Source organism: Polypterus senegalus, chromosome 6 (assembly GCF_016835505.1).
Source record: "Polypterus senegalus isolate Bchr_013 chromosome 6, ASM1683550v1, whole genome shotgun sequence".
NCBI classification, from domain to species: domain Eukaryota; kingdom Metazoa; phylum Chordata; class Cladistia; order Polypteriformes; family Polypteridae; genus Polypterus; species Polypterus senegalus.
The window spans coordinates 63,502,815-63,524,982 of NC_053159.1; the positions used below are offsets into that span (position 1 = coordinate 63,502,815).

General features: G+C 40.4%; 1 protein-coding gene across 2 annotated transcripts in view; it reads right to left on the reverse strand.

Annotated features, from left to right (window-relative positions):
* megf6b (multiple EGF-like-domains 6b) overlaps positions 1-22,168 on the reverse strand; it is a 204,634-nt gene that overhangs the window by 32,617 nt on the left and 149,849 nt on the right. For both annotated transcript variants that reach the window (XM_039756130.1, XM_039756131.1), the window contains 14 exons: positions 12,873-12,998; positions 11,322-11,444; positions 11,116-11,238; positions 10,411-10,548; positions 9,536-9,658; positions 9,188-9,310; positions 8,823-8,990; positions 4,640-4,771; positions 4,338-4,466; positions 3,253-3,381; positions 2,866-3,000; positions 2,635-2,769; positions 1,745-1,870; positions 1,460-1,591 (listed from right to left, as the gene is read on the reverse strand). In XM_039756130.1, coding sequence (XP_039612064.1) covers positions 1,460-1,591; positions 1,745-1,870; positions 2,635-2,769; positions 2,866-3,000; positions 3,253-3,381; positions 4,338-4,466; positions 4,640-4,771; positions 8,823-8,990; positions 9,188-9,310; positions 9,536-9,658; positions 10,411-10,548; positions 11,116-11,238; positions 11,322-11,444; positions 12,873-12,998 — 1,842 coding nt within the window. The remainder of the gene's footprint in view (positions 1-1,459; positions 1,592-1,744; positions 1,871-2,634; positions 2,770-2,865; positions 3,001-3,252; positions 3,382-4,337; positions 4,467-4,639; positions 4,772-8,822; positions 8,991-9,187; positions 9,311-9,535; positions 9,659-10,410; positions 10,549-11,115; positions 11,239-11,321; positions 11,445-12,872; positions 12,999-22,168) is intronic.

The window sequence follows — 22,168 nt, forward strand, 5'->3', positions numbered from 1 at the left end:
CCCTGGATAAGTGTGTTAAGAAAGTGAATGGGCGGCTCTTGATGGATCTTGCTGTTGACACTTTTTCCTCAGGTTAAAAATGATCTACAGTGGTGTCCACCATCACAATGTGTAAAAACCACATATTTTATGTCTGCAGATTCTTTCATAATTCAAAGCCACTATCCTCACCAGGCTTTATCTTTCATATCAGCAGATGCAACATTCCATCTAATGTCTATGACAAGTTACTCATATCTAAAAAGCCCACAAGCAGGAATCAAGCCTATTCAGTAACCTTGATGTATGCAATATCCTGTAATTTAAAGAAGTGAAAACAGACAGTTATGCTGCATATCATTACATAAAACATATCCACGTTCACAGGATTATGGAATTGTTCAAGTCTATGATAAACATTTTACTTCTTTTAAGTTAAAGTACACTTTATCATCCCACAAGGGGAAATTAGCTTAGTCATGTGAATTACAAGTTAATGAGAAAAACTAGCACCTAATAAAACAGAGAAAGAAAACAAGCCCAGTAACCCAGAGGAAACTCCTCAATTATGTAGACTATGCAGGCGAGTTTAATTCAATCTGTCTGAGCTGATCTGTTCAACTGTGTCTTGCAACGTGGATTTAAAGACGCCTATGAAAGGAAAACAGCAGGGACTAAACTAATGTTTACACTCACCTCTCATAATCCTCCTGTTCTGGTCAACCAAATCTTTTCACCTCCCATTTTATTTTCTCAGATGGCCTCTTTGCTCTAGCGTTCCCCCCTTGTCATCTCCTTTGTCTTTTTTTCACTCCCTCTTTGCCCCCTCCTTGCCCGTGTGAATTCTCTGCACAAACTTGACTAAGCCTTAACAGCTAAATTGTTGGTTCTAATATTCATTTTATTTTGTAGCATGGAATAATATTTTAGTTTATTTTTCCATAGTGCAAAAATATCTTTCTAACTGATCAGCAGTGCTCCTGCAGTTTTGGCCATGCTTGCAAATCTATTTTACTGAGTGACTTGTAAAGGACTGATCAGCAAGTCACACAACTGTTTCTTCACATCTGAGCAACATTAATATCTGCAAAGAGTCTATGGATGAGTGCTCGGAGTTCTACATGGCCATGGAGTGAGCAGAAGCTTTTAGAAAAAAAAACTGAAGATGATCTTCTTGCAGAAATGCTAATAAAAAATCTAATTACCAGATTTCAACACACACACAATAGAAAAATAAACTCCCAGGATCAAGTTCTGATGGGAACTTTCTTTAACCCTCTTATTACAAAGAATCAAATAAGTGACTAATGGGTTTGTGAATGATGGAAACTCAGCTGAGCACAGGTTCATTTTCACAGTTTAGCAGATCACTGCTGAAGATCACAGTGGTGTTTGGCATGAAGGTCACTTCAATCAGTGGCTACTTTTGTTTTTTTTTGTTCTCTCAAGAAAGTCCCCAGTCCCTCTCTCATCTACTCACTGTTCTGGCAAAGATTTCCAATGAATCCAGGGGGGCATGTGCAGCTGCCAGAAAACTTATCACAAATCCCTCCGTTCACACAAGGCAAGCAGGTCTGCAGGCATCCAATGCCCCAGTGGCCATCCGGACATTCTGTTCAGCAAAAAAAAAAAAATCACCACTATGGACCTGGCTATGGAAAGCTGTCTAAAGTCACAGAGCTGGTGCTAGGGGTACTACTACTAGAAAAGATTTTAAAAAGCCACCCTCCAGCGCTGTGTACCCCTCTCATCTATCCTTACTTACCCTTCTCACAGTGCAGACCCATCTGCCCAGCTGTGCAATTGCATGCTCCGGTCACTCTGTCACAAGGAGATCCATGGCACTCACAGGAGCTCGAGCAGTTTAGACCAAAGCGCCCCGGAGGGCATACTATAGATCAGAATGGAGAAGACAGTCAGTACATCATCTCAGGTGATTAAAGGAGAAGTTCTGAGATGCTGAAAACTGAATTCATCCCGGTGACTGGGGTGTAAGGATCTGAATAACCATGAAAAATATGATGGCAGCACCATAACAGACACCGCCATATTTAATAGGATCGAGTGTGGCAATAAAGGCTCGGAAAGAGTGCAGAGTGAAGAAGGTGACAAGTTGGTAATGTGTCATGGAACACTAGAGGCACTAAACTAAGGGGACTATGAACCAGGAGGTCTGGGGGAAAGCTAACAGGGGACGAAGCAAAAAGCAGTAATGTCAGCTTTGGAATAACAAAAAGGAGTAGGCATTTAGAAAGAAACTCATTAACAGCAAATCCCTGCCTTCCTGACTGCTTCTAATTGTGCACAGCTGCAAATCGCCATGCGCCTAATGGCTTCCAGGCGGGCAGAGAGCCGTGACTGCTAGCCCTGCATTCTGTAAAAAGTATTCATGTTATTTCCTGTAATGTACCCCAGGGAAATTAAAGGAAAAAATAAAGCCCCCCTGACTGAATATTTTCAAGTCTACATCTCAACAGCGGCAGCACGCACTTGGCAAGAAAGCCAACGCTTAAGATGCCCACAAATTAGATAAGGGCAGTGCCATTCTGCAGCAAGAGGCAAGAAGGTACACTCCCTGCCAATCACTAAAATCCAATAAATATGACCAAATCAAAATGGGGGTTTGTACCACTGTTGTTCTCTAATGAAACCTACCTTCAGCACAGTCCTTGCCATGATAGCCAGCAGGACACTGCCTTCTGCACTCTCCGGTCACATGATCACATGGCACCTCTGATGGACAACTGCATTTGCTTCTACAGCCAGTTCCATAGGAGCCACTGCTACACTCTATGGGTGCATAAGACAAAAGTAAAGTGAAGATTACAAACTGAAAATGGCTGGTCAGAATGCCAAGAATGAGACATGTTGGCTGGGAATGCCCACCTTTCTGACAGGTTGCTCCCTGGTAACCAGGTTTACAGACGCAGCTGCCATCTCTGCGATTGCATTCCAGAGTGTGTTGTGGCACACACTGGCACTCCTCTGAGCAGCCTGCTCCAAATGCCCATTTTGGACATGCTAGAAGAGACAAAACATTGTAAAGGGAAGATCAGACATTTATGTTGGGAAAATGAAAGAAGGAGAAGCTGCAACCAGTGGATGAGGTGGGCTTCAATAGAATAAACTGTACCACCCCATCTGGCCTTGTCAATAGTGTTATGAAAATAAAGGGAACATAGGAGAAGTGCATGCTGGACACTCTTGCTGAGACCAATGAGAATAGAAATGAGGTTACCAAAGGTTTAGGTGTGTGAGCAAATGGTGACTTACGCAAGTGACAGAAACGCCCATAGAGTCCCGGGTCACACAGGCAGGCTCCATATGTACGGTGGCAGCGTCCATTGTTTGCGCAGTTACATTTTTTATTACAGTGCTTTCCAAAGAATCCTTTGGGGCAGCCTAGCAAGGGAAGGAATAGCATATAAAGTGTTAGTAACGCCTGCAGATAGTTGATACTTACCGTATATGTTCCTCAGTCAATACATTCAACCCCAATCTGAAGGCACCATTCTTCTCCATCACCTGCTTTCATCCTGTATCGGTGACACTTAATTTTGTTAGCCCTGGTTGAATCTACCTTTGTCTACCAGGACGTAACCTTCTGGTAAATTCAAAAGAACAGCCTTCATTTTATACTTGGACACCCTTGATCACAATGTTTTACTGTATCGTCTAGAGAATGTCATTGGCATTCAAGGTACTGCTCTAAATTGGTTTTGTTCAAATTTTTTATGAAAGGTTTTCTTCAGTTAAATTGGGTGAGTTTTCATCTTTCCATACTTAACTAAAATATGGGATCCCACAAGGTTCTATACTTGGGCCAATTCTGTTTTCGTTATACATGCTTCCTCTTGGTTCTACTTTTCATAAGTATAATGCGTCTTTCTGCCGTTTTGCAGATGACACCCAAATTTATCTAATACATCACTTAGAAACAACTCCCTGGGGTCTTTGGCTTGCTTCGATTATGTAAAGAGATGGATGCTGTAAAATTTTCTTGACTTAAATCAAAGTGAAACTGAGATTGTGCTGTCTAGTTCATCCAGCACGTCTGGTACGCCTGTCACTAAACTAGGCCCACTAGCAAAAACATTGCAAGACATTTACAAAACGTTTGGGTGTTATCCTTGACAATAGTCCTAAATTGGATTGTAAGAAGTTGCTTCTTCCAGTTCAAAAATCAGTCAAGAATTAGCATACAAGCTCAAAAGTTTGCATCATAAATAGATGAGCAGAACTAGCGTTTGGAGTGCTGAGTGACTTGACCGGCTTTGTGACTGGAGTTCACGGAGTGAAGCACTCGGCAAATTTAGCAGTCAACCCAAATGTGGATATGCAGATCAAAATATACTCACCATCCTCACAGACTTCTCCACTCACACCAGGGGGGCAGCGACAGCGTCCGGAGATGGGGTCACACGTAGCCCCATTTTTGCACTTGCAGGTAAAGCTGCAGTTCCTGCCAAAGGTTCCCTCAGGGCAAGCTTAGTGGAAACAAATGTGGGCGGGTTGGTGGGGGCAGAAACAAATGACATTTTGAATTTGATTGTTCAACAAGCTGACAAACACTGGTGAGTAAAAATCTTACATCTGTGCTTCACACAAGAAGCAATAAATGCCACCATCTTACCTTGGCAGTTAAAAAAAAAAGACTTACTCTGGTTGCAGATTACACCAGTCCAGCCATCAGGACAGTCACAGCCATCCTTCTGAGGGTTGCACCTCCCACCATTGGAGCAGTCCTCACAGGTCAGGCTGCAGTCAGGGCCAAACGTGTCATCCAGACACACTAAAAAACACAAAGGACGCTTTGATGAGCAGCTTTCTTCCCCACTAAACGTTACACATCATCACTTGTGAGCTCACTGGTAGCGGGACTCTTTGAAGTCACAGCAGGTGGGAGTACGGCTAGCAGGACAGATTCAGGGCCCAGGTGCTTGTGTCTAAGGTTGTGAGAATTTTTATATACACTGAGACCACTAAAACATACACACTTTCTGTATATTACTCTACAGGGACATAAACTTCAAATTCAGAAAGCCAGGGAGGACAGGTGTTCATATGCTTAAAGCAAGAGAACATGTGTATTCTACCTGACTTTTTAAAAGGAAACCCCTTTAGAGACTCTAGAAACAAAATGAACATAATTTTATGAAAATCTGCCTCATGCTATGCTATGTTTTAAAAAAGATGGGTTGTTATTTTTTAGTTTCATCGAGAAAACAGGTAATACCCTATGCTCATTTGCAATCTTGTTCTGAAAGTGGCAGCTCATATCAGGTATTTTTATTTAAATATTTTACAAATAACATAACAGTCTCAAACCAACCTATTCAAGTCAGTGTCACGGTGACCAGAGACACTGAGCACAAGGCAAAAAACACCCAGGACAGGATGCCAGTCCACTGCAGGACACGCTCACAGAAGGCAAATTTTAAAAAGTCAGTCAACTTAACACTCACGTCTGTGAGGAAATGGGGGACAAACTGTAGAAAACCCAAACAGACATGGAGAGAACTCCATAAGGACAATGGCTAGGCACCAAAATCAAACCCAAGGTGCTGGATCAGTGAGGCAGGCGTGCTAACAACTGCTTGCATAACTTAATTTTTATTTCCATACAACACAACGGAGCTCAGTATCAGTTCAGATTGTTATAAGCAAGAAATTCTTATTTGTGTATTTGGTTCTTGCTAACTTTTGCTCTCCTTACTGGTAGATTGTAGTCACTGAAAACACAAGAACACGGAGTACTTTCATTCAATAAATAATTCAGCAGAAGTGTGTCAAGAAACGCAACCGAGGCTCCTTTATACCAAGGGCAATATCACTCTAAAATGCCTTAATGTGACTGTGACTGCCTAGTCAGAAATTTTCTTTCTTTTTAAATGTTTAGCCATTCTGGCATACAGTATGTTCAAACTATAGTGTGTATATATTGTATATTTATTTATATCTTTATGCATTTATTTAAAGAGCTTCTGTAAAAAAAACAGATTTCCCACTGGGGACAAAGAAAGAAAGAAATAAAGAAAGAAAGAAAAAAAGAAAGTTTGTTAGTTTGTTTGATATATCTATAAGTAACTTGTGCAAGGTGCTATTGACTACTTAGTGTAGAGACAATTTGCACCTCCAGCTAGCTCATCTCCATCTTAACTATGGAATATTATTTGTGCCAAAATTAAATACAATCCAACATAATAACTATACTGTAACACAATGTATATGCACATCATGCATTTAATTCTGGCAAGGGTCTATTACATTATAATTAAAAAAGTATCAACCAAATTATCAACTGCTTTTCACTACAGGCACAATTTTATGTCAGTTTAAAATTCAATGCAAAAGAGTATTGTCTTTAAATTCATGTCCATAGATCATGTGTCATAACGAAAATTAAAGCAAACATACTGCATTTCGCTTAGCGGCTGTTCTGAGTGTATTGCATTTTGCTTCAAGGCCACTCATTAATCAAATGACCAATCAGTGACAAAAGGTGGAGAAAGGAGCATCAACATTTGGGCTGAGTGGTGGTCCACTTGTTAACATTTCTCTGTTTTGATGGCAAGAATTAGTCTTGTCATTATGAAGTGATTAACCAAAGTATGGTTTAGGTCTCAATGAAAACCTGTACTCTTATGGTAAGCTATTTAAATTACGTGTTATGCCTGCCTTATATTCTATTGTTCCATTCCACTTCTGATAGTGTTAACTGATACATTAAGAAGTTTAGCAATAGCCTATTATGATTTGGCCAATAGTTTGTTACCATACATTTTTGAATGAATTTTTAAACAAAATTGAAGAGATGCTGCTGTCAATGCAGACCCGTGTGCCAGCCTGCCTCAAATGCCTCACAGACAAGCAGAAATGTAATATTGGTGAGCATAAATGATCCAATGGCTGCCAATGTCTATAACAACAGATAATATAAAAGACTCCAAAAAAGATCTAAAGTGGGATATATTAAACATTTCTGTATTTACTTGGTAGCACTGTGATCACTGCCACCTAAAGAGCCGTGTTATGAACTGTCGGAAGTGCTGCTTGTCCATAAATGAAATTGGGCAAAAGAACAAATAACCAGAGCAAAGAGAAAAGTGACAATCGGCTCATCTGGAAATGGAAGAGGCAAAGATCCAGAGTGAGGAATAAAGTAAGGTGGAAAGGTTTCAGACCTGGGCTGACGTCATATAATGAGAAATGTTTGATTGCTTTCATATAAGTTGTTTGAACTGTTATATCTCATGGTAAGTTATGGCAAGCTCAGGTACTTTGATATTTGGGTACTGCGGAGAACCACCTTATGCCTCTTATTTCAGACGCTATTTGAATGCTGGATGGGTTTCATCAGACTGGGTGGAAAAAGCAGCAGGCGGACTGGAGATTTTTGTGAATATGCAGTGATGAAAAAGGGAGCACAGTAGAATTAAAACTAAATGTGTGATCAAGACATTGAATTGCGGATTGAATTCCTAGCATGTCACTGTAAGTTACATCATGCTGGCTGACTCAGAAACAGAAATCATTCATTCTGTACCAGTGTCCTTTTGATGAATCATTCTTAATCAAATTCTTAATTCTTAATCATTCTTAATTCAAAGAAGGATTTAAGGCTAATAATCCTTTCATGCACAGTGCTCTACCCAAATATTAATGCCATTAAATACGAGGGACATTCAAAATATTTCCGTACTTTTTTTTTTAAACTATTAATTAGGAATTTCAAAAACAAATTACATCACTTTCTATATAGTCACCTTCGTTTGTGATGCAATTTTCCCTGCGTCGCACCAACTTTTTAATGCCCAATTACTACTCCTCCCGCCATTCACCATTTCCAATGAAAATATAAAAGTGCAGAAACTTTTTGAACGTCCCTCGCATAAACCTGTGGCACAATCCAAGCAGGTCTGACCTCATCTACTGGCACTGACAAGCTTGTATTGACAGTAGCAGCTTTCTGTTATCCAAGTCAGAAGTTTTTCTGTGTGTTTGGGGGTCTGGGATGAGTTATTGTTTGCTTTAATTATATTTATTTATTTAGGAGCTTCAGTAAAATATTTATTTCCCCTTGGGGACAAATAAAGTATTATCTACTTTCATCCCCATTTACAGGTTTTTTTAGACCATATTTAGGGGAATACTGGTATGCAGGGTGGTCCAGATCTAATTATGCAGATCCAGATCATCTGGATGACTTTGATTTATCCGGGAACGATTCCATTCATTTTTAGTCCTGGGTGAACACAATCGTGATTGGAACACCATTTGCCCTAACTGTTGATGCGCCTTGGCCCCCTTTTGTTACTGATTGGTCACTTTTTGCAAAGTTAATGTGTGGCCTTGAATCGAAATGCAGTACAGTACACTCGAAGATGCTTTGCTTTGTTTTTAGTTATGACACTCAATCTATGGACCCGAATCAAAATGCAATAAGCCTTTGTATTGCATTTTAAATTGACAAGAAAATTACACCTTGTAGTGAAAAGCAGTTAATCAATTGTTTAACACGTTGGAATGCATTTAATTTTGCCACAAATAATCTTCCATAGTTTCCCTGTGCTCTATAAATCACACTTAAGTATTTTCTTACTAATGACGCTTTCAAAAATGCACTTTCACTATTTGAACCCACACATAGGTTAGTGATGTTACAGAAAAAATGCAAAGTGAATAAATAAGCATCATTTCCTCTTTTTAAAGTGTTAGAAGGTGTTAAGTACAGGGCCCCCAGGGAAGATTAGTGTTTCTATACAAAAATGTCTTGGAATAATTACTGCTTGAATACACTGTATGTTAGACAGCTCCTTCCTCCCAGATTCATGTCGCCTTACCAAACTTTTCTGTCAGAGTGTGCTCTCCTCGCAGCTCCCCCTCACTCTCATCATACTCTGGCTCACTTTCAAAGAATGGTGTGAACTCCTCCCTTAGCAAAGTCACCTGTGGGATAGGCCTTTCCACAGGCCGCCGACCATTCAGGATTTCCAATGTGTCCTCCAAAGCTGAAAGGAAGGTTGAGAAACAGTAAGTAAGGAACATTATCACCATTCAGCAACTTCACATTATTTAATCCTGAGCTGCAGATACGAAGATGGCACCAGAAGCCATCTTATTCACAACTCAGCCCAGATGATGGCATCCTTTTTGATTTGGAAAAACATCATCAGCCCAGGACAGATTACAAGCATATTAAACTTACGAATGCACGACTGTCGATCTTCATCTAGCTTGTGGCCAATCTCGCAGTAGCACTGGAAGGAGCCCACTGTGTTCTGACAGATATGATCACAGCCTCCATTTTCTGAAAGACATTCATCCACGTCTGCAAAGGGAATGGAGAGTTCAGATCAATGTGTCAGGTGCAGTTTTAGAGTTACATTGTCACTTTGTCTTGAGTAAAAGGCAAAGAGATGACGGCAACCGTTTTCACTTACATCAGAAGTCGGTGTTCTGATATTCCTTCATCCATCAATAACTCCCAGTCAGATGGCAGGACAATCAGAGAGTCCCTATGTGGGTGCATAACTTAAAAGCCCTATTAACTCACCATCACAACTGCAGCCGTCCACATGGAGTTGGAAACCAGCAGCACAATAGCATTCATATCCTCCTGGGGAGTTGGTGCAACCTTGTTCACAGCAAGCCTCGCCATTTTCACATTCATCAATATCTGAAAGGAAATCAGGAGATGGGATCTGTGAATAAGCAATGCATGTGAATAGGAATGGCTAAAAGAAAATATTCATAATGGTGAGGGAGCATTCCTCCTGCTGCATCTTAACTAGTAATAGTTAGGATGTGTGAGGCCAAAAAGTCAAAGTAAACTGATCACTAGGAAAGCAGCCACATTGCCAATTAATGGTACCAGAGAGTAGTGTTGTGTTGCACATTGGTCCGACATGCCAGTAAGAATTACACTGTACACTATACAAGTGACAATATAATACTATCACTAAATGTTTTTCTTTAGGAAGGTGATGGGGTGTTGATCATCAGCATCATAAGTGTATTGGCCTAGTTGTGGGTCACATTGCAAAAAGACTTAAAATGATGAAGCTTTCTGATAAAGATCAGAATCACGCTATGCCCTCCAACTTGAAACTGATTTCAGGTTCTCAAGTAGAGTTTTTATACACCAGCCTGGTTGAAGAAACCATTCTGCACTATTATCTGGGTATCACTATTATTATGGCACTGTCCTAGGGTTTCAAAGGAAGCTGACACTATCCTCTCCATGGATTGCTTCTCTAGAATTTGAGGATTTCCTCAAAAGTCTGTGCAATGAAGGAAGCAGAAGCAATCTATTTCACAGATGACCAAAAATGGTAAATGACCAAGATGAATGTTACCATCTCAAAATAATGCAGAAGGCTTAACTGCTATCACTACTTGGAGCCTCTGTGAAGAAGAGATCTTTCTTACCAATGCAGGTCTTCTGGTCATCATCCAGCTTGTAGCCCTGGTTGCAACTACAGACAGGACCTCCAGTAGCATGGCGGCAATGGTGGGAGCAGCCTCCATTGTTAGTTTCACAGCTATTAACAATCTCCATCTCAATACCTGGAAAAGAGGGAGCCATTCATCTGTTTTATAATGGGTCATAAGGACTAATTTTGTACTGTTCAGAGAACAGGCCTACACCCCTGCTGACAGTTGTGACCTATACACAAAGGTGGTCAGCTCCAATAGATATAGCAGCATGGACCTGCAACCAATGAAAAAGAAGGCAGCAGATAGCAGAAAATATGAGGCACTGGTAGCATGAATACAACAGACAATTTAAGGGTCAGTCCCCATCCTAATCTGAATGGCCATTCAACTCACAGCTTTAGTTCTAACACTGGATTAGGCTTTTTGTCTCATTTATGCTGCTGCTGTTTCTTTTATACTGCCAGCAGCTTAACCAGGGAATGGCTGATGTTGGACACAGCTTCAGAGGGATGTGCACAATGGCAGAGTGTTGCTCCTGTTTATTCGACCACACCACACTGTGACCTTCCCTTCTCCACTCCCCCCTCCATAGTAAGGCACATTGTCTGATTTTTCTCATATGATAAGTGGCTTCCATCGGCGATCCCTGCAAACTTTTTAAAAAATCAAGGGTAGGTTTAGCAGTGACTGACTTACGGTAGCATTGCTTGCCATCAGCCCCCAGCTCATATCCAGGGTTGCAAATACAAGCAAATGATCCTCGTGTGTTACGGCAGCTGTGAGAACACAGGGCCAGGCCTGAAGTGCACTCATTAATATCTGCAAGCAGAAGAGAATGGGTGAGCGCTGCTGCTGCTGCTACTGCGAGAGAAGCCCTGGGCTCAGGATGAACATCATCTTACCGACACAGGTCTTGTTGTCGGCAGCCAGGCGATAGCCAGTGTGGCACTGGCATCGACCTACACCTCCTTCATTGACACACTGTTGCATGCAGCCTCCATTTCGGTTGGCACATGGGTCCTTCACTGGAACGAGTGGAAAAAAGACAGAATGGTCAGCTCTGCAGTCCAATAGGTTTCCAGACTTAAGGAAACCAAAGAGCACCAACCCAAAAAGATATCCCCAACTCCTCTATGTAGAAGCCTCTTCATAAAATGACATTATACATAAGAGCAGTTTATTTTCACAATTTTATCCCCCTAATGTGGGACAAGTGATCCACAGCCAAAGACAGTAGAACCACATATAGAATTCTCCATTAACAACAATTTAAGATGGGAGAGAAGAAGATTTAAGTGCTACCATACAAAAATCCGAATCCCTTTTATTTTATTACTATGTCTTTGGCATCCTAACAAAGTTTTGATTTAACTAAATTAATGAGTTTTAGCTTAACACATCATCTGTCACTGAACAAGCCATCACAACGTTTACCAAGAATGGCTGTCAGCCAAATGTCTCCACGTGGGACAAAGAATCTGTCTGCTACATGTTCCTAGATGTCTTATGAATCTCTGTCCTTTGACCATGGAGATGTGGATGGCCTGTCTTTAAAATCCCTCAAAGTGTGACAGCAGATGGGGAGATTAGCTTTTCACAGCTCCAACTGTATCATTTCTTGAAGGCAAGGGAGGCAACCTTTTCAAAGTACCGTACTGACCCCTACTCTCTTTTCTGTTTCTTTTTCCGGTTTCTTTGTGGTGGTGGCCTGCGCCACCTCCACCTACTCAAAGCTTCATGATGCTCCAACAATGATGGATGGATTAAAAGGCAGAATTCTACGTGACCATCTTCATCAAGTCCTTCCGTGAGAACCCTAAATCCAAAGAGGACTGTTTTATTTATGTTAGGTAGAATGCCCAGAGGGGACTGGGTGGTCTAATGGTCTGGAATCCCTACAGATTTTGTTTTTTCTCCAGCCGTCTGGAGTTTTTTTGTTTTTTCTGTCCCCCCGGCCATTGAACCTTACTCTTATTCGATGTTAATTAATGTCGATTTATTTTGTTTTCTTATTGTTTCTTTTATTATTCTATTCTTCATTATGTAAAGCACTTTGAGCTACTGTTTGTATGAAAATGTGCTATATAAATAAATGTTGTTGTTGTTGTTGAAAGAGGCGTTTTTTGATAAACAACAATACATAAGAAATGGCTGAGAGTTGGTGAGGTCTCCTCTCAATTTTGTGAGGGAAGTGAAGTATCTTTAGGCCAAATGGGTGACTGCCCAGCTCAATAGAAGTCACATATTTGAAATGACTTTGGGAAGGGGTCTGTGGTACTCACAGACTGGATAGACTGACAAGTCCGATTTGGTTCACAGATGATACTCTACATTCTGTACCTCTCCTTTGTGGAATTGTCCTTTATGAATTTCCCAAAATGGAGGCATTCTTTATGTCTCCTGGTATTTCCAGAGCAGAAGCCCACTGGCTAGACTAGACAGGTGATACTTACACTTGCAGTGCTTGCCATCCTCCCTGAGTTGGTAGTTTGCTCGACAGCGACATTGGTAGTGTGCCAAAGAGAGCTGCACACATTCCTGCTCACAGCCACCATTACTTATGGAGCATGAGTTGACAGCTGGAGAAAGAAGAAAAGCATAACATCTGTATTAAAGCAAAAGACAAGAAATGTTGCCTAAAGTTACAGAATTTCTCCACCCTTTGTCTGAACATTTATTTTCATGGAGAATGAAGATCATAAAGTTTATGATACAACAGGCTTCTTTGAGGGGCCCGTGTGGGGCCCATACTGAACAGCAGCAAGATATATTAAAACATCATTTAAAAAATCTCAAGTTACTTGTGTTGTATAGTCCACATGTCAGTTATCCAGTCATATGTTCACCACCTGTTAAAATATTATGAATAAAATATGTTCAAGCAAATTAAGGCCTTTTAAATGGAAGGTTTACCTCTCCCAACCTCATTCATTGGTCAAGAGCCTGTCTTCAGTTCAAAAGCTCGAGCCAATTTGAACATGCTGATGGCATTCGTACAGGAAAAAATTACATTCTTACTTTCACAGTAGCTGGCACATAATGGGAACGTCTTTGCCAATTACTTTTTTTGAACACAGCAAAATCATCCATATATTCAGGACACCTTCCAGCTATAGTCCAATCAGGAAAAGGAACAGAGGAATTTGAAGGCTTTGAAGTGTTTACCATACAGAAACCTTGTCTCCCACATTACAAGTACAAATGGAAAAACTATTATTCACTGGTAATCAAAAGTGACTGAAGAAGAATTATCTAAAAAAGAGCTTTTTATACAGCCCCTCTCAATGCTGTCTTGCTAATGTGGCCGCAGAAGCTCAGAGACGTAACATAGATTTTAATTTCAAATTCAGTTGGGATTGAGAAAGCTTGCCCCCTAGGCAATGCAGCTTTACGGTGTGAAGGAAAATATTTTTAATGTATTTTTTCCTATATACTGCATGTTCCAACATATAATTATGTTTTCAGTTTGTTCCTACCTGGCACCAGTAAGCCATTGTAATGAGGACCTGGAGCTTGGAATTGTTCCCCACAAGCAATGAATTCTCGGTGAGTGTGTGCCATAAGCTTTCATTGATTAAGTCCCTGCCCTTTGGACACATCGCTTGTCACTACTACTGACCGGATAGTTTAATGAGGTCAGACCTGATGTGGTCGCTTGTAGCTTTGAGTGAAGTGCCTAAAAAAGACAGTCGGACTTGACTGTAGAGGAAGTAAAAGCCAATATATGGTTTCAGTAGGTTAAACAATGGAAGGAGGGGCAAGAACAGGGGGACAGCACATCTATCCAACACCTTCTATCCCCACCAGTCCTCCCCCCAAGTCAGCATCCCACCTGAACCAAACTCCATTTCCCCCATATGATCAGTGCTTCAGTATCTTAGAGTTTCATATATGCTGGGTTTTTCAGGAATGTAACCTCCACGGATAACAAGACCTAAAAAGATAGATGTATAACCAGTTTTAAACTTATTATATTATATTGTAGCAACCTCCGCACCAGGCTCGAAAAAAAAGACAAAGTAAAAAAAAACAGACAGACGTAGTAAGTTTTTTTTTCAAGTTTTACTTGAATAGTCAAGAAGAAAAACGCCGAACTGTAAAAACCCCAAACACAATCTTCTAGCACCCTCTCCAACCCCACCTCCCAGCCCGGGGTCCTGCCCCCACCCCCTTACCGCATCAATCAATACCTCGCTGTCAGTCTTCCATGCTGTACTCTGCCCTCCCTCAATCGAACCTAACAGTCACACACACAAAAAAAGGCTTCAACCTGGCTGAGACGCTACAATATTATATTATATTATATTATATAGCAAAATACCCGCGCTTCGCAGCGGAGAAGTAGTGTGTTAAAGAAGTAATGAAAAGAAAAGGAAACATTTTGAAAATAACGTAACATGATTGTCAATGTAATTGTTTTGTCACTGTTATGAGTGTCGCTGTGATATATATATATATATATATATAGCAAAATACCCGCGCTTCACAGCGATGTCATGTGTTAAAGAAGTTATGAAAAGAAAAGGAAACATTTTAAAAATAATGTAACATGATTGTCAAATTAATTGTTTTGTTTATTTGGCGGCAGCGTCACGAAGTTGTTTTCGGCAGCTGCATCAGAAAATGTACCACGACGTCTGACACGCCTCCTTTTTACTGTTTTCTCACAGCTTGGATTGCTGCTGTCATATATACACACACACACACACACACACACACACACACACACACACACACACATATATATATATATATATATATATATATATATATATATATATATATAGATATATATATAGATATATATATATACATATCTTCATATCTACATATCTATATACATATCTACATATACACATATATATATATATATATATATACATACATATCTATCTACATCATATATTCACACACATACATACATACATACACACACACAAATTATATATATGTGTGTATGTATGTGTGTGTGTGTGTGTGTGTATATATACACATACATATACTTGTGTGTATGTTTGTATGTGTCTATATGTGTGTGTATAGGTTTGGTCACTGAGTGCAAGGGAAAAATAATAAATTATAGTTTATAAGTTATTAAACAGTAAAACATTAACGTTTTAAGAAGTACAGGTACATTGAAATTACATTTTCTATGTGAACGTTCAAATTTGTGCCTCGCCTCGATTGTGAATCGCCTTAATATTATTTTGCCGTGGTGTAGAAAAGGGGTCCCGTGTTTGCACTTGTCTGGGCTATAGCGCAGGGGGAGGATGAAAAAAATTAAAAGTGCTCACTTTGACTTAAGGCAGAAGCACAGTCAGCGTCTCAAAGGCGGCACAGCTATGCCGCAGCGCTGGCTGCTCGACTTTTGCTGGGCAGGAGACCCCAGTTTGCAGACACGTTCATGATATCAAAAGTCTCAGCTCTTTGGAGGTCATTCATATATATATATATATATATATATATATATATATAGCAAAATACCCGCCTGGCAGCGGAGAAGTAGTGTGTTAAAGAAGTAATGAAAAGAAAAGGAAACATTTTAATAATAGCGTAACATGATTGACATTGTCATGAGTGTTGCTGTCATATATATGCCTGCCTAAATAAGTCACCCTCGCTTTGCTCTTACTTTATTTACCGTTCATTTAATCATGGCTAGTGGCGGAAAAATTATAAAATGGAAGGAGGATGGCTTTACCAAAACAATTATTGATGGCGAATCGATTATTCATAAAGCTTGAATTGGTGATCTGTTTTTCTGTGTTAACCTCATATTTTTCATACTTCTTCTCAAACTAAGGTGGTGTGAGGGTAAAATGAATCGTGATGCGCTGATCAATGTAATCCGTGTACCAGGAAATCATGCATTGACAAAAGCTGCCCTTTGCTTGTAATGCAAAGTGTGATTAAATGCATTATTTTTTAACGCGTTATGGAGCACATGCATCGAAGCTTCTCGGCTGTGCTTGTGCTAAGAAAAGGAAAGATTTTAAAAATAACGTAACACGATTGTCAATGTGACCTTTTGTAAGTAGTGCCTGGAGGATTCAGTGTGTAGAAACTCTATAGAGACAGCGTGTGTATTAACTTGTGGATTTTTCTGTGAGTATTTGGTGGCAGTCTGAGGAATTTGCTTCGAAGACAGCGTTAGCTGAGCTCAGCTCAGAGCAAAATGAGGTGGGAGGGAGATGATGACGTGACTCCCCACCCGCCTTAACTGTCAATCCCCACAAACACAGTCTCTCGAATTTGCATAAGCACACCCCTTCACCTACAATTTTAACTTAGTTACAAAGTGATCAAAACTCGTTTATATCCTCGTCCTCTCATTAAACTTGTATCCTGCATTACCTGTGTGTATGTGAAACGCCAGCGGTAGCCTGTCTATGAACTTAATTTAAAGTTTAGGTTTACACCGTGCTTTCTTTCCGAGCTGGCAACACTCATGAATATATGGTAGTATATGTCACTCGCTCGCTTCTTATTGTTTCGCTGCCTTCTCAATTATATAATGCATGTTTTCTTGAGCGCTTTTTTTAGGTCTTCCTGGTTTTCTATGTACTGCGTGATTACGTGGGAGGCGTGATGATGTCACACGAAACTCCCCCCACGCGTTGAAGCTCATCTCCATTACAGTAAATGGAGAAAACTGCTTCCAGTTATGACCATTACGTAGAATTTCAATATAAAACCTGCCCAACTTTTGTAAGGAAGCTGTAAGGAATGAACCTGCCAAATTTCAGCCTTCCACCCACACGGGAAGTTGGAGAATTAGTGATGAGTCAGTGAGTGAGTCAGTGAGTGAGTGAGGGCTTTGCCTTTTATTAGTTTAGATTATATTATATTATACAGGGTGGGCCATTTATATGGATACACCTTAATAAAATGGGAATGGTTGGTGATATAAACTTCCTGTTTGTGGCACATTAGTATATGTGAGGGGGAAAACTTTTCAAGATGGGAGGTGACCATGGTGGCCATTTTGAAGTCGGCCATTTTGGATCCAACTTTTGTTTTTTCAATAGGAAGAGGGTCATGTGACACATCAAACTTATTGGGAATTTCACAAGAAAAACAATGGTGTGCTTGGTTTTAACGTAACTTTATTCTTTCATGAGTTATTTACAAGTTTCTCTTTGTTTACAGCCATTGACATGTCGCAGAGGTTAACACGTGGTGGAGCGGATAGAAATTGTGTTGATGTCTGGTGAACGCAGTAACCGGGTCATTGCAGCAGATTTCAATGCAAGACACCCTACGAGACCACCCATCTCCCATGCTACAGTTAGCAAACTGCTTGCTAAGTTTCGTGAAACTGGTTCAGTGTTGGATTTGCCAAAATGTGGACGCATGAAAACTGTCACTAATGAAGAAACATCAGTGGCTGTCCTAGCTTCATTCAGCAAGAGCCCACAGCTAGCACTCGCCGCATGTCACTGGAGAGTGGCATTAGTCGAACATCCCTTCGGCGGATATTAGCTACTCACAAATGGCACCTTACAAACTCCAGCTACTGCAGCATCTCAATGAGGATGACCCAGATCGGTGCACTGAATTTGCAGAATGGGCAAAACAAAATTGGAACAGGACCCTCAGTTTACGCAGAAGATTTTGTTCAGTGATGAGGCAAACTTTTATGTGAATGGTGAAGTTAACAAACAAAACCACCGCTATTGGTCTGACACTAACCCACATTGGATAGATCCCTCCAAGACTGTTGGAACAAAAAAATTGATGGTATGGTGTGGTATATGGGGTACAAAGATAGTGGGGCCATTCTTCATCAATGGAAACCTCAAGGCCACTGGATATGCGAAATTGCTACATGATGATGTGTTTCCCTCTTTATGCACTGAAGCTGGCACGTTCCCTGAGTTTTTCCAGCAAGATGGTGCACCACCACATTATGGGTGTCAGGTCCGAGCATTCTTAGATGAACAGTTTCCTGGAAAGTGGATTGGTCATCGTGGGCCAGTTAATTGGCCCCCAAGGTCTCCTGATCTGACCCCCTTAGACTTTTATCTTTGGGGTCATCTGAAGGCAATTGTCTATGCTGTGAAGATACGAGATGTGCAGCACCTGAAACTACGGATACTGGAAGCCTGTGCTAGCATTTCTCCTGCGGTGTTGCTATCAGTGTGTGAAGAGTGGGAGAAGAGGGTTGCATTGACAATCCAACACAATGGGCAGCACATTGAACACATTTTATAAGTGGTCAGAAACTTGTAAATAACTCATGAAAGAATAAAGTTACGTTAAAACCAAGCACACCATTGTTTTTCTTGTGAAATTCCCAATAAGTTTGATGTGTCACATGACCCTCTTCCTATTGAAAAAACAAAAGTTGGATCCAAAATGGCCACCTTCAAAATGGCCACCATGGTCACCACCCATCTTGAAAAGTTTTCCCCCTCACATATACTAATGTGCCACAAACAGGAAGTTAATATTACCAACCATTCCCATTTTATTAAGGTGTATCCATATAAATGGCCCACCCTGTATTATATATTACAGGACAAAGGATTTCCTTTAGCCTCATCTATACTAATAAAAGGCAAAGCCCTCACTGACTTAATGACTGACTGACTGACTCACTCATTCATCACTAATTCTCCAACTTCCCGTGTAGGTAGGAGGCTGAAATTTGGCAGGCTCATTCTTTACAGGTTACTTACAAAAGTTAAGCTGGTTTCATTTTGAAATTCAACGCGTAACAGTCATAACTGAATCCTACTTAATGTACATATATACGTCCATAGCCTGCAGCTCGGTCGCCGTGTGAGGTGGAGTTGCATCCCCCATCACCACGCCTCCCACGTAGCTGGCTGCCTGTCTATATTGCATCCCCCATCCCCACACTTCCCACGTAACTGACTGTCTGCCCAAATGAGGCCGTCCGTCAGCAGCAATCCAAGCTGTCAGAAAACAGTAAAAAGGAGGCGTGTCAGACGTCGTGGTACATTTTCTGATGCAGCTAGATGGAAACAACTTTGTGACGCTGCTGCCAAATATTCGCAGAAAAATTAACAAGTTAATAGACATGCTGTCGCTAAATACTCGCAGGCAATTCCACAAGTTCACAGACACACTGCCGCTAAATATTCGCCGGCAAATCCACAAGTTAATACCAGGAATGCCTGTTAAACATCTTAGATTCACGAGTAGCAATCTGGGTAGTGAGATGTCTATCAAGGTGATCACCATTGATCAAAGAACTGTCACTTACCGAGTGGTTTCCATGCCTGGAGATGCCGCATGCCTTTTCCATTCTCTGTGTTACATATTGCACGGCCATATCAGGCTCACTCTTGATATCCAGAGGAACATTGTGTCTTATATATTGAATGACTGGGACAGGTTCAAGGTGTGGACTGATGACGGTACAGGAGATAATTATATTACACAGGAGCACTAGAAGAGTGAAATGTTTAAGCCCTTCACCTATAGATCTGCATGTGAGTTGATGGCTGCCGCTGAATTGTTTGGTTTGTCGCTTTCAAGTGTACCGAAATGGCCAAATATTTTACACCTTTCGACAACCGCCAATGCCTCTTAAACATCTTAGATTCACAGGTGACGATTTGAGTAGTGGACACTTTGATGTTTAAGAATGTTTAAACTCTCAAAAGCTGGATGCGAAGTTATCGATGAAACTGGTTGTATGCTTACAACGCTTGACAGATGCCGAATGTCTCTTCAACACAAGTCCTACAAATACTGTCGCAATTGAAACAAACCATGAAACTCAAACAGATGATGACAGCAGCAATCCAAGCTGAGAGAAAACAGTAAAAAGGAGGCGTGTCAGACGTCGTGGTACATTTTCTGATGAAGCTAGATGAAAACAATTTCGTGACGCTGCCGGCAAATACTCGCAGAAAAATTCACAAGTTAATAGACACGCTGTCGCTAAATACTTGCAGGCAATTCCACAACTTAATAGAGACGCTGCCCCTAAATACACACAGGCAAATCCACAACTTCATAGAGACGCTGCCACTAAATACACACAGGCAAATCCACAACTTCATAGAGATGCTGCCGCTAAATATTTGCAGGCAAATCCACAAGTTAATACCGGGAATGCCTGTTAAACATCTTAGATTCACAAGTAGCGATTTGGGTAGTGAACACTTCGATGAATGAAACCTGTTATCTTTGCAACGGTTGACAAATACGGAATGTAACTTGAACACAACACGTCCTCCAAATACGAACCTGATTGAAAGAAATAATGATAATGAAATCCTTGATGACAGCAACACTCATAACAGTGACAAAACAATTACATTGACAATAATGTTACGTTATTTTTAAAATGCTTCCTTTACTTTTTTAAAACTTCTTTAACACACTACTTCTCCGCTGCGAAGCGCGGGTATTTTGCTAGTCTAAAATATAGCGTAGTTTAGATCATGTGATAAGTTGTGTATTTTAAGTTTCTAACTTTCCTAGTAAATTTTCAGTGTCTATAGAATGATTTACTACTTGTTATCGGTCTTTCTTATCTATGTCTATAGCGGTAGAGTGTTGTACCGTGTTAGCCATAAATTGATACAGGAGAAAGTAGGGTTATATGACACCTTTCATTGGCTAACTAAATAGATTACAAATGCAAGCTTTCAAGGCAGCTGAAGGGACCTTAGCTGCCTCGAAAGCTTGCATTTGTAATGTATTTAGTTAGCCAACAAAAGGTGTCATTTCACCCTACTTTCTCCTGTATTTATCTATGTCTATAAAAGTTCAGGAATCCCTTTGTCTTGTTATAAAAGCTAAAGTAAGGAAGGAAGAGTTGACTTGCCACTCCACCAAACGATCTACTGAAATAAAATTTACATACATCCACATTAATAAAAGAATAAGAAGTCTGTGTATCTGTGCGTCCGTCCGGTTGCTATGTCTGTGCCATTTCAACAGTTGATGCACCACAAACATGTGTAGTAATAAAATGTATTGTATTTGCCATTCCAACAGATGGTGCATCACAAACATTAGCATGTCTTTTACAAGTCCCATACCAAATGGCATATAAAAGAGTCATATGCACTGCATTTGTCACTCCAACAGATGGAGTATCACAAGCATCTGTAGTTAAGTATTTTATCACTACAATTGTTTCTGATGTACCATCTTTCGGAATGATAAATGCAATTCATTTTATTAGTACATGCATTACAAAATACATTCCAAAAGATGGCACACTGCAAACAATAACACTGAGGTCTAACTTGATTAGTTAGATTTTCAGAATAGACCTCATAACATTTATTTAAAAGAAATCCATGTCAGTGGCTCTGCTCAGGTGTGGATCATTCAAGCTTCTGGTCACATCAACAAGTAGAATGTCAGATGAGGTAGTTGATGAACAGAAAAGAAAGATTATACTTTTTAACTAAAGGAGCCTGATAGCTTTTACTTACAACATTTTAGGAGAGAAGCACAAACATTCAGGTCAAGGTTCTCACTGGATGCTTAGCATATAACTACTGTAGCTGGAATGGGCTACATCATGGCAGAGAAGTTGGATCTCCATGTTATTATGGGTTTTTACAGGCATGTTTGATTAACAGGCAACTCTAAATTGTATGTTTATGAATGAGAGTGTCTACATGTATTTGAGTGTTTACCCCGAGATGAACTAGCGTTCAGCCTGGTGTGGAGTTCTGTCTTGAACCTAATAATGCCAGGTTATGCTCTAGTTCCCTTCATCCCTATATTTGACTCAGTCGGATAAGAAAATGAA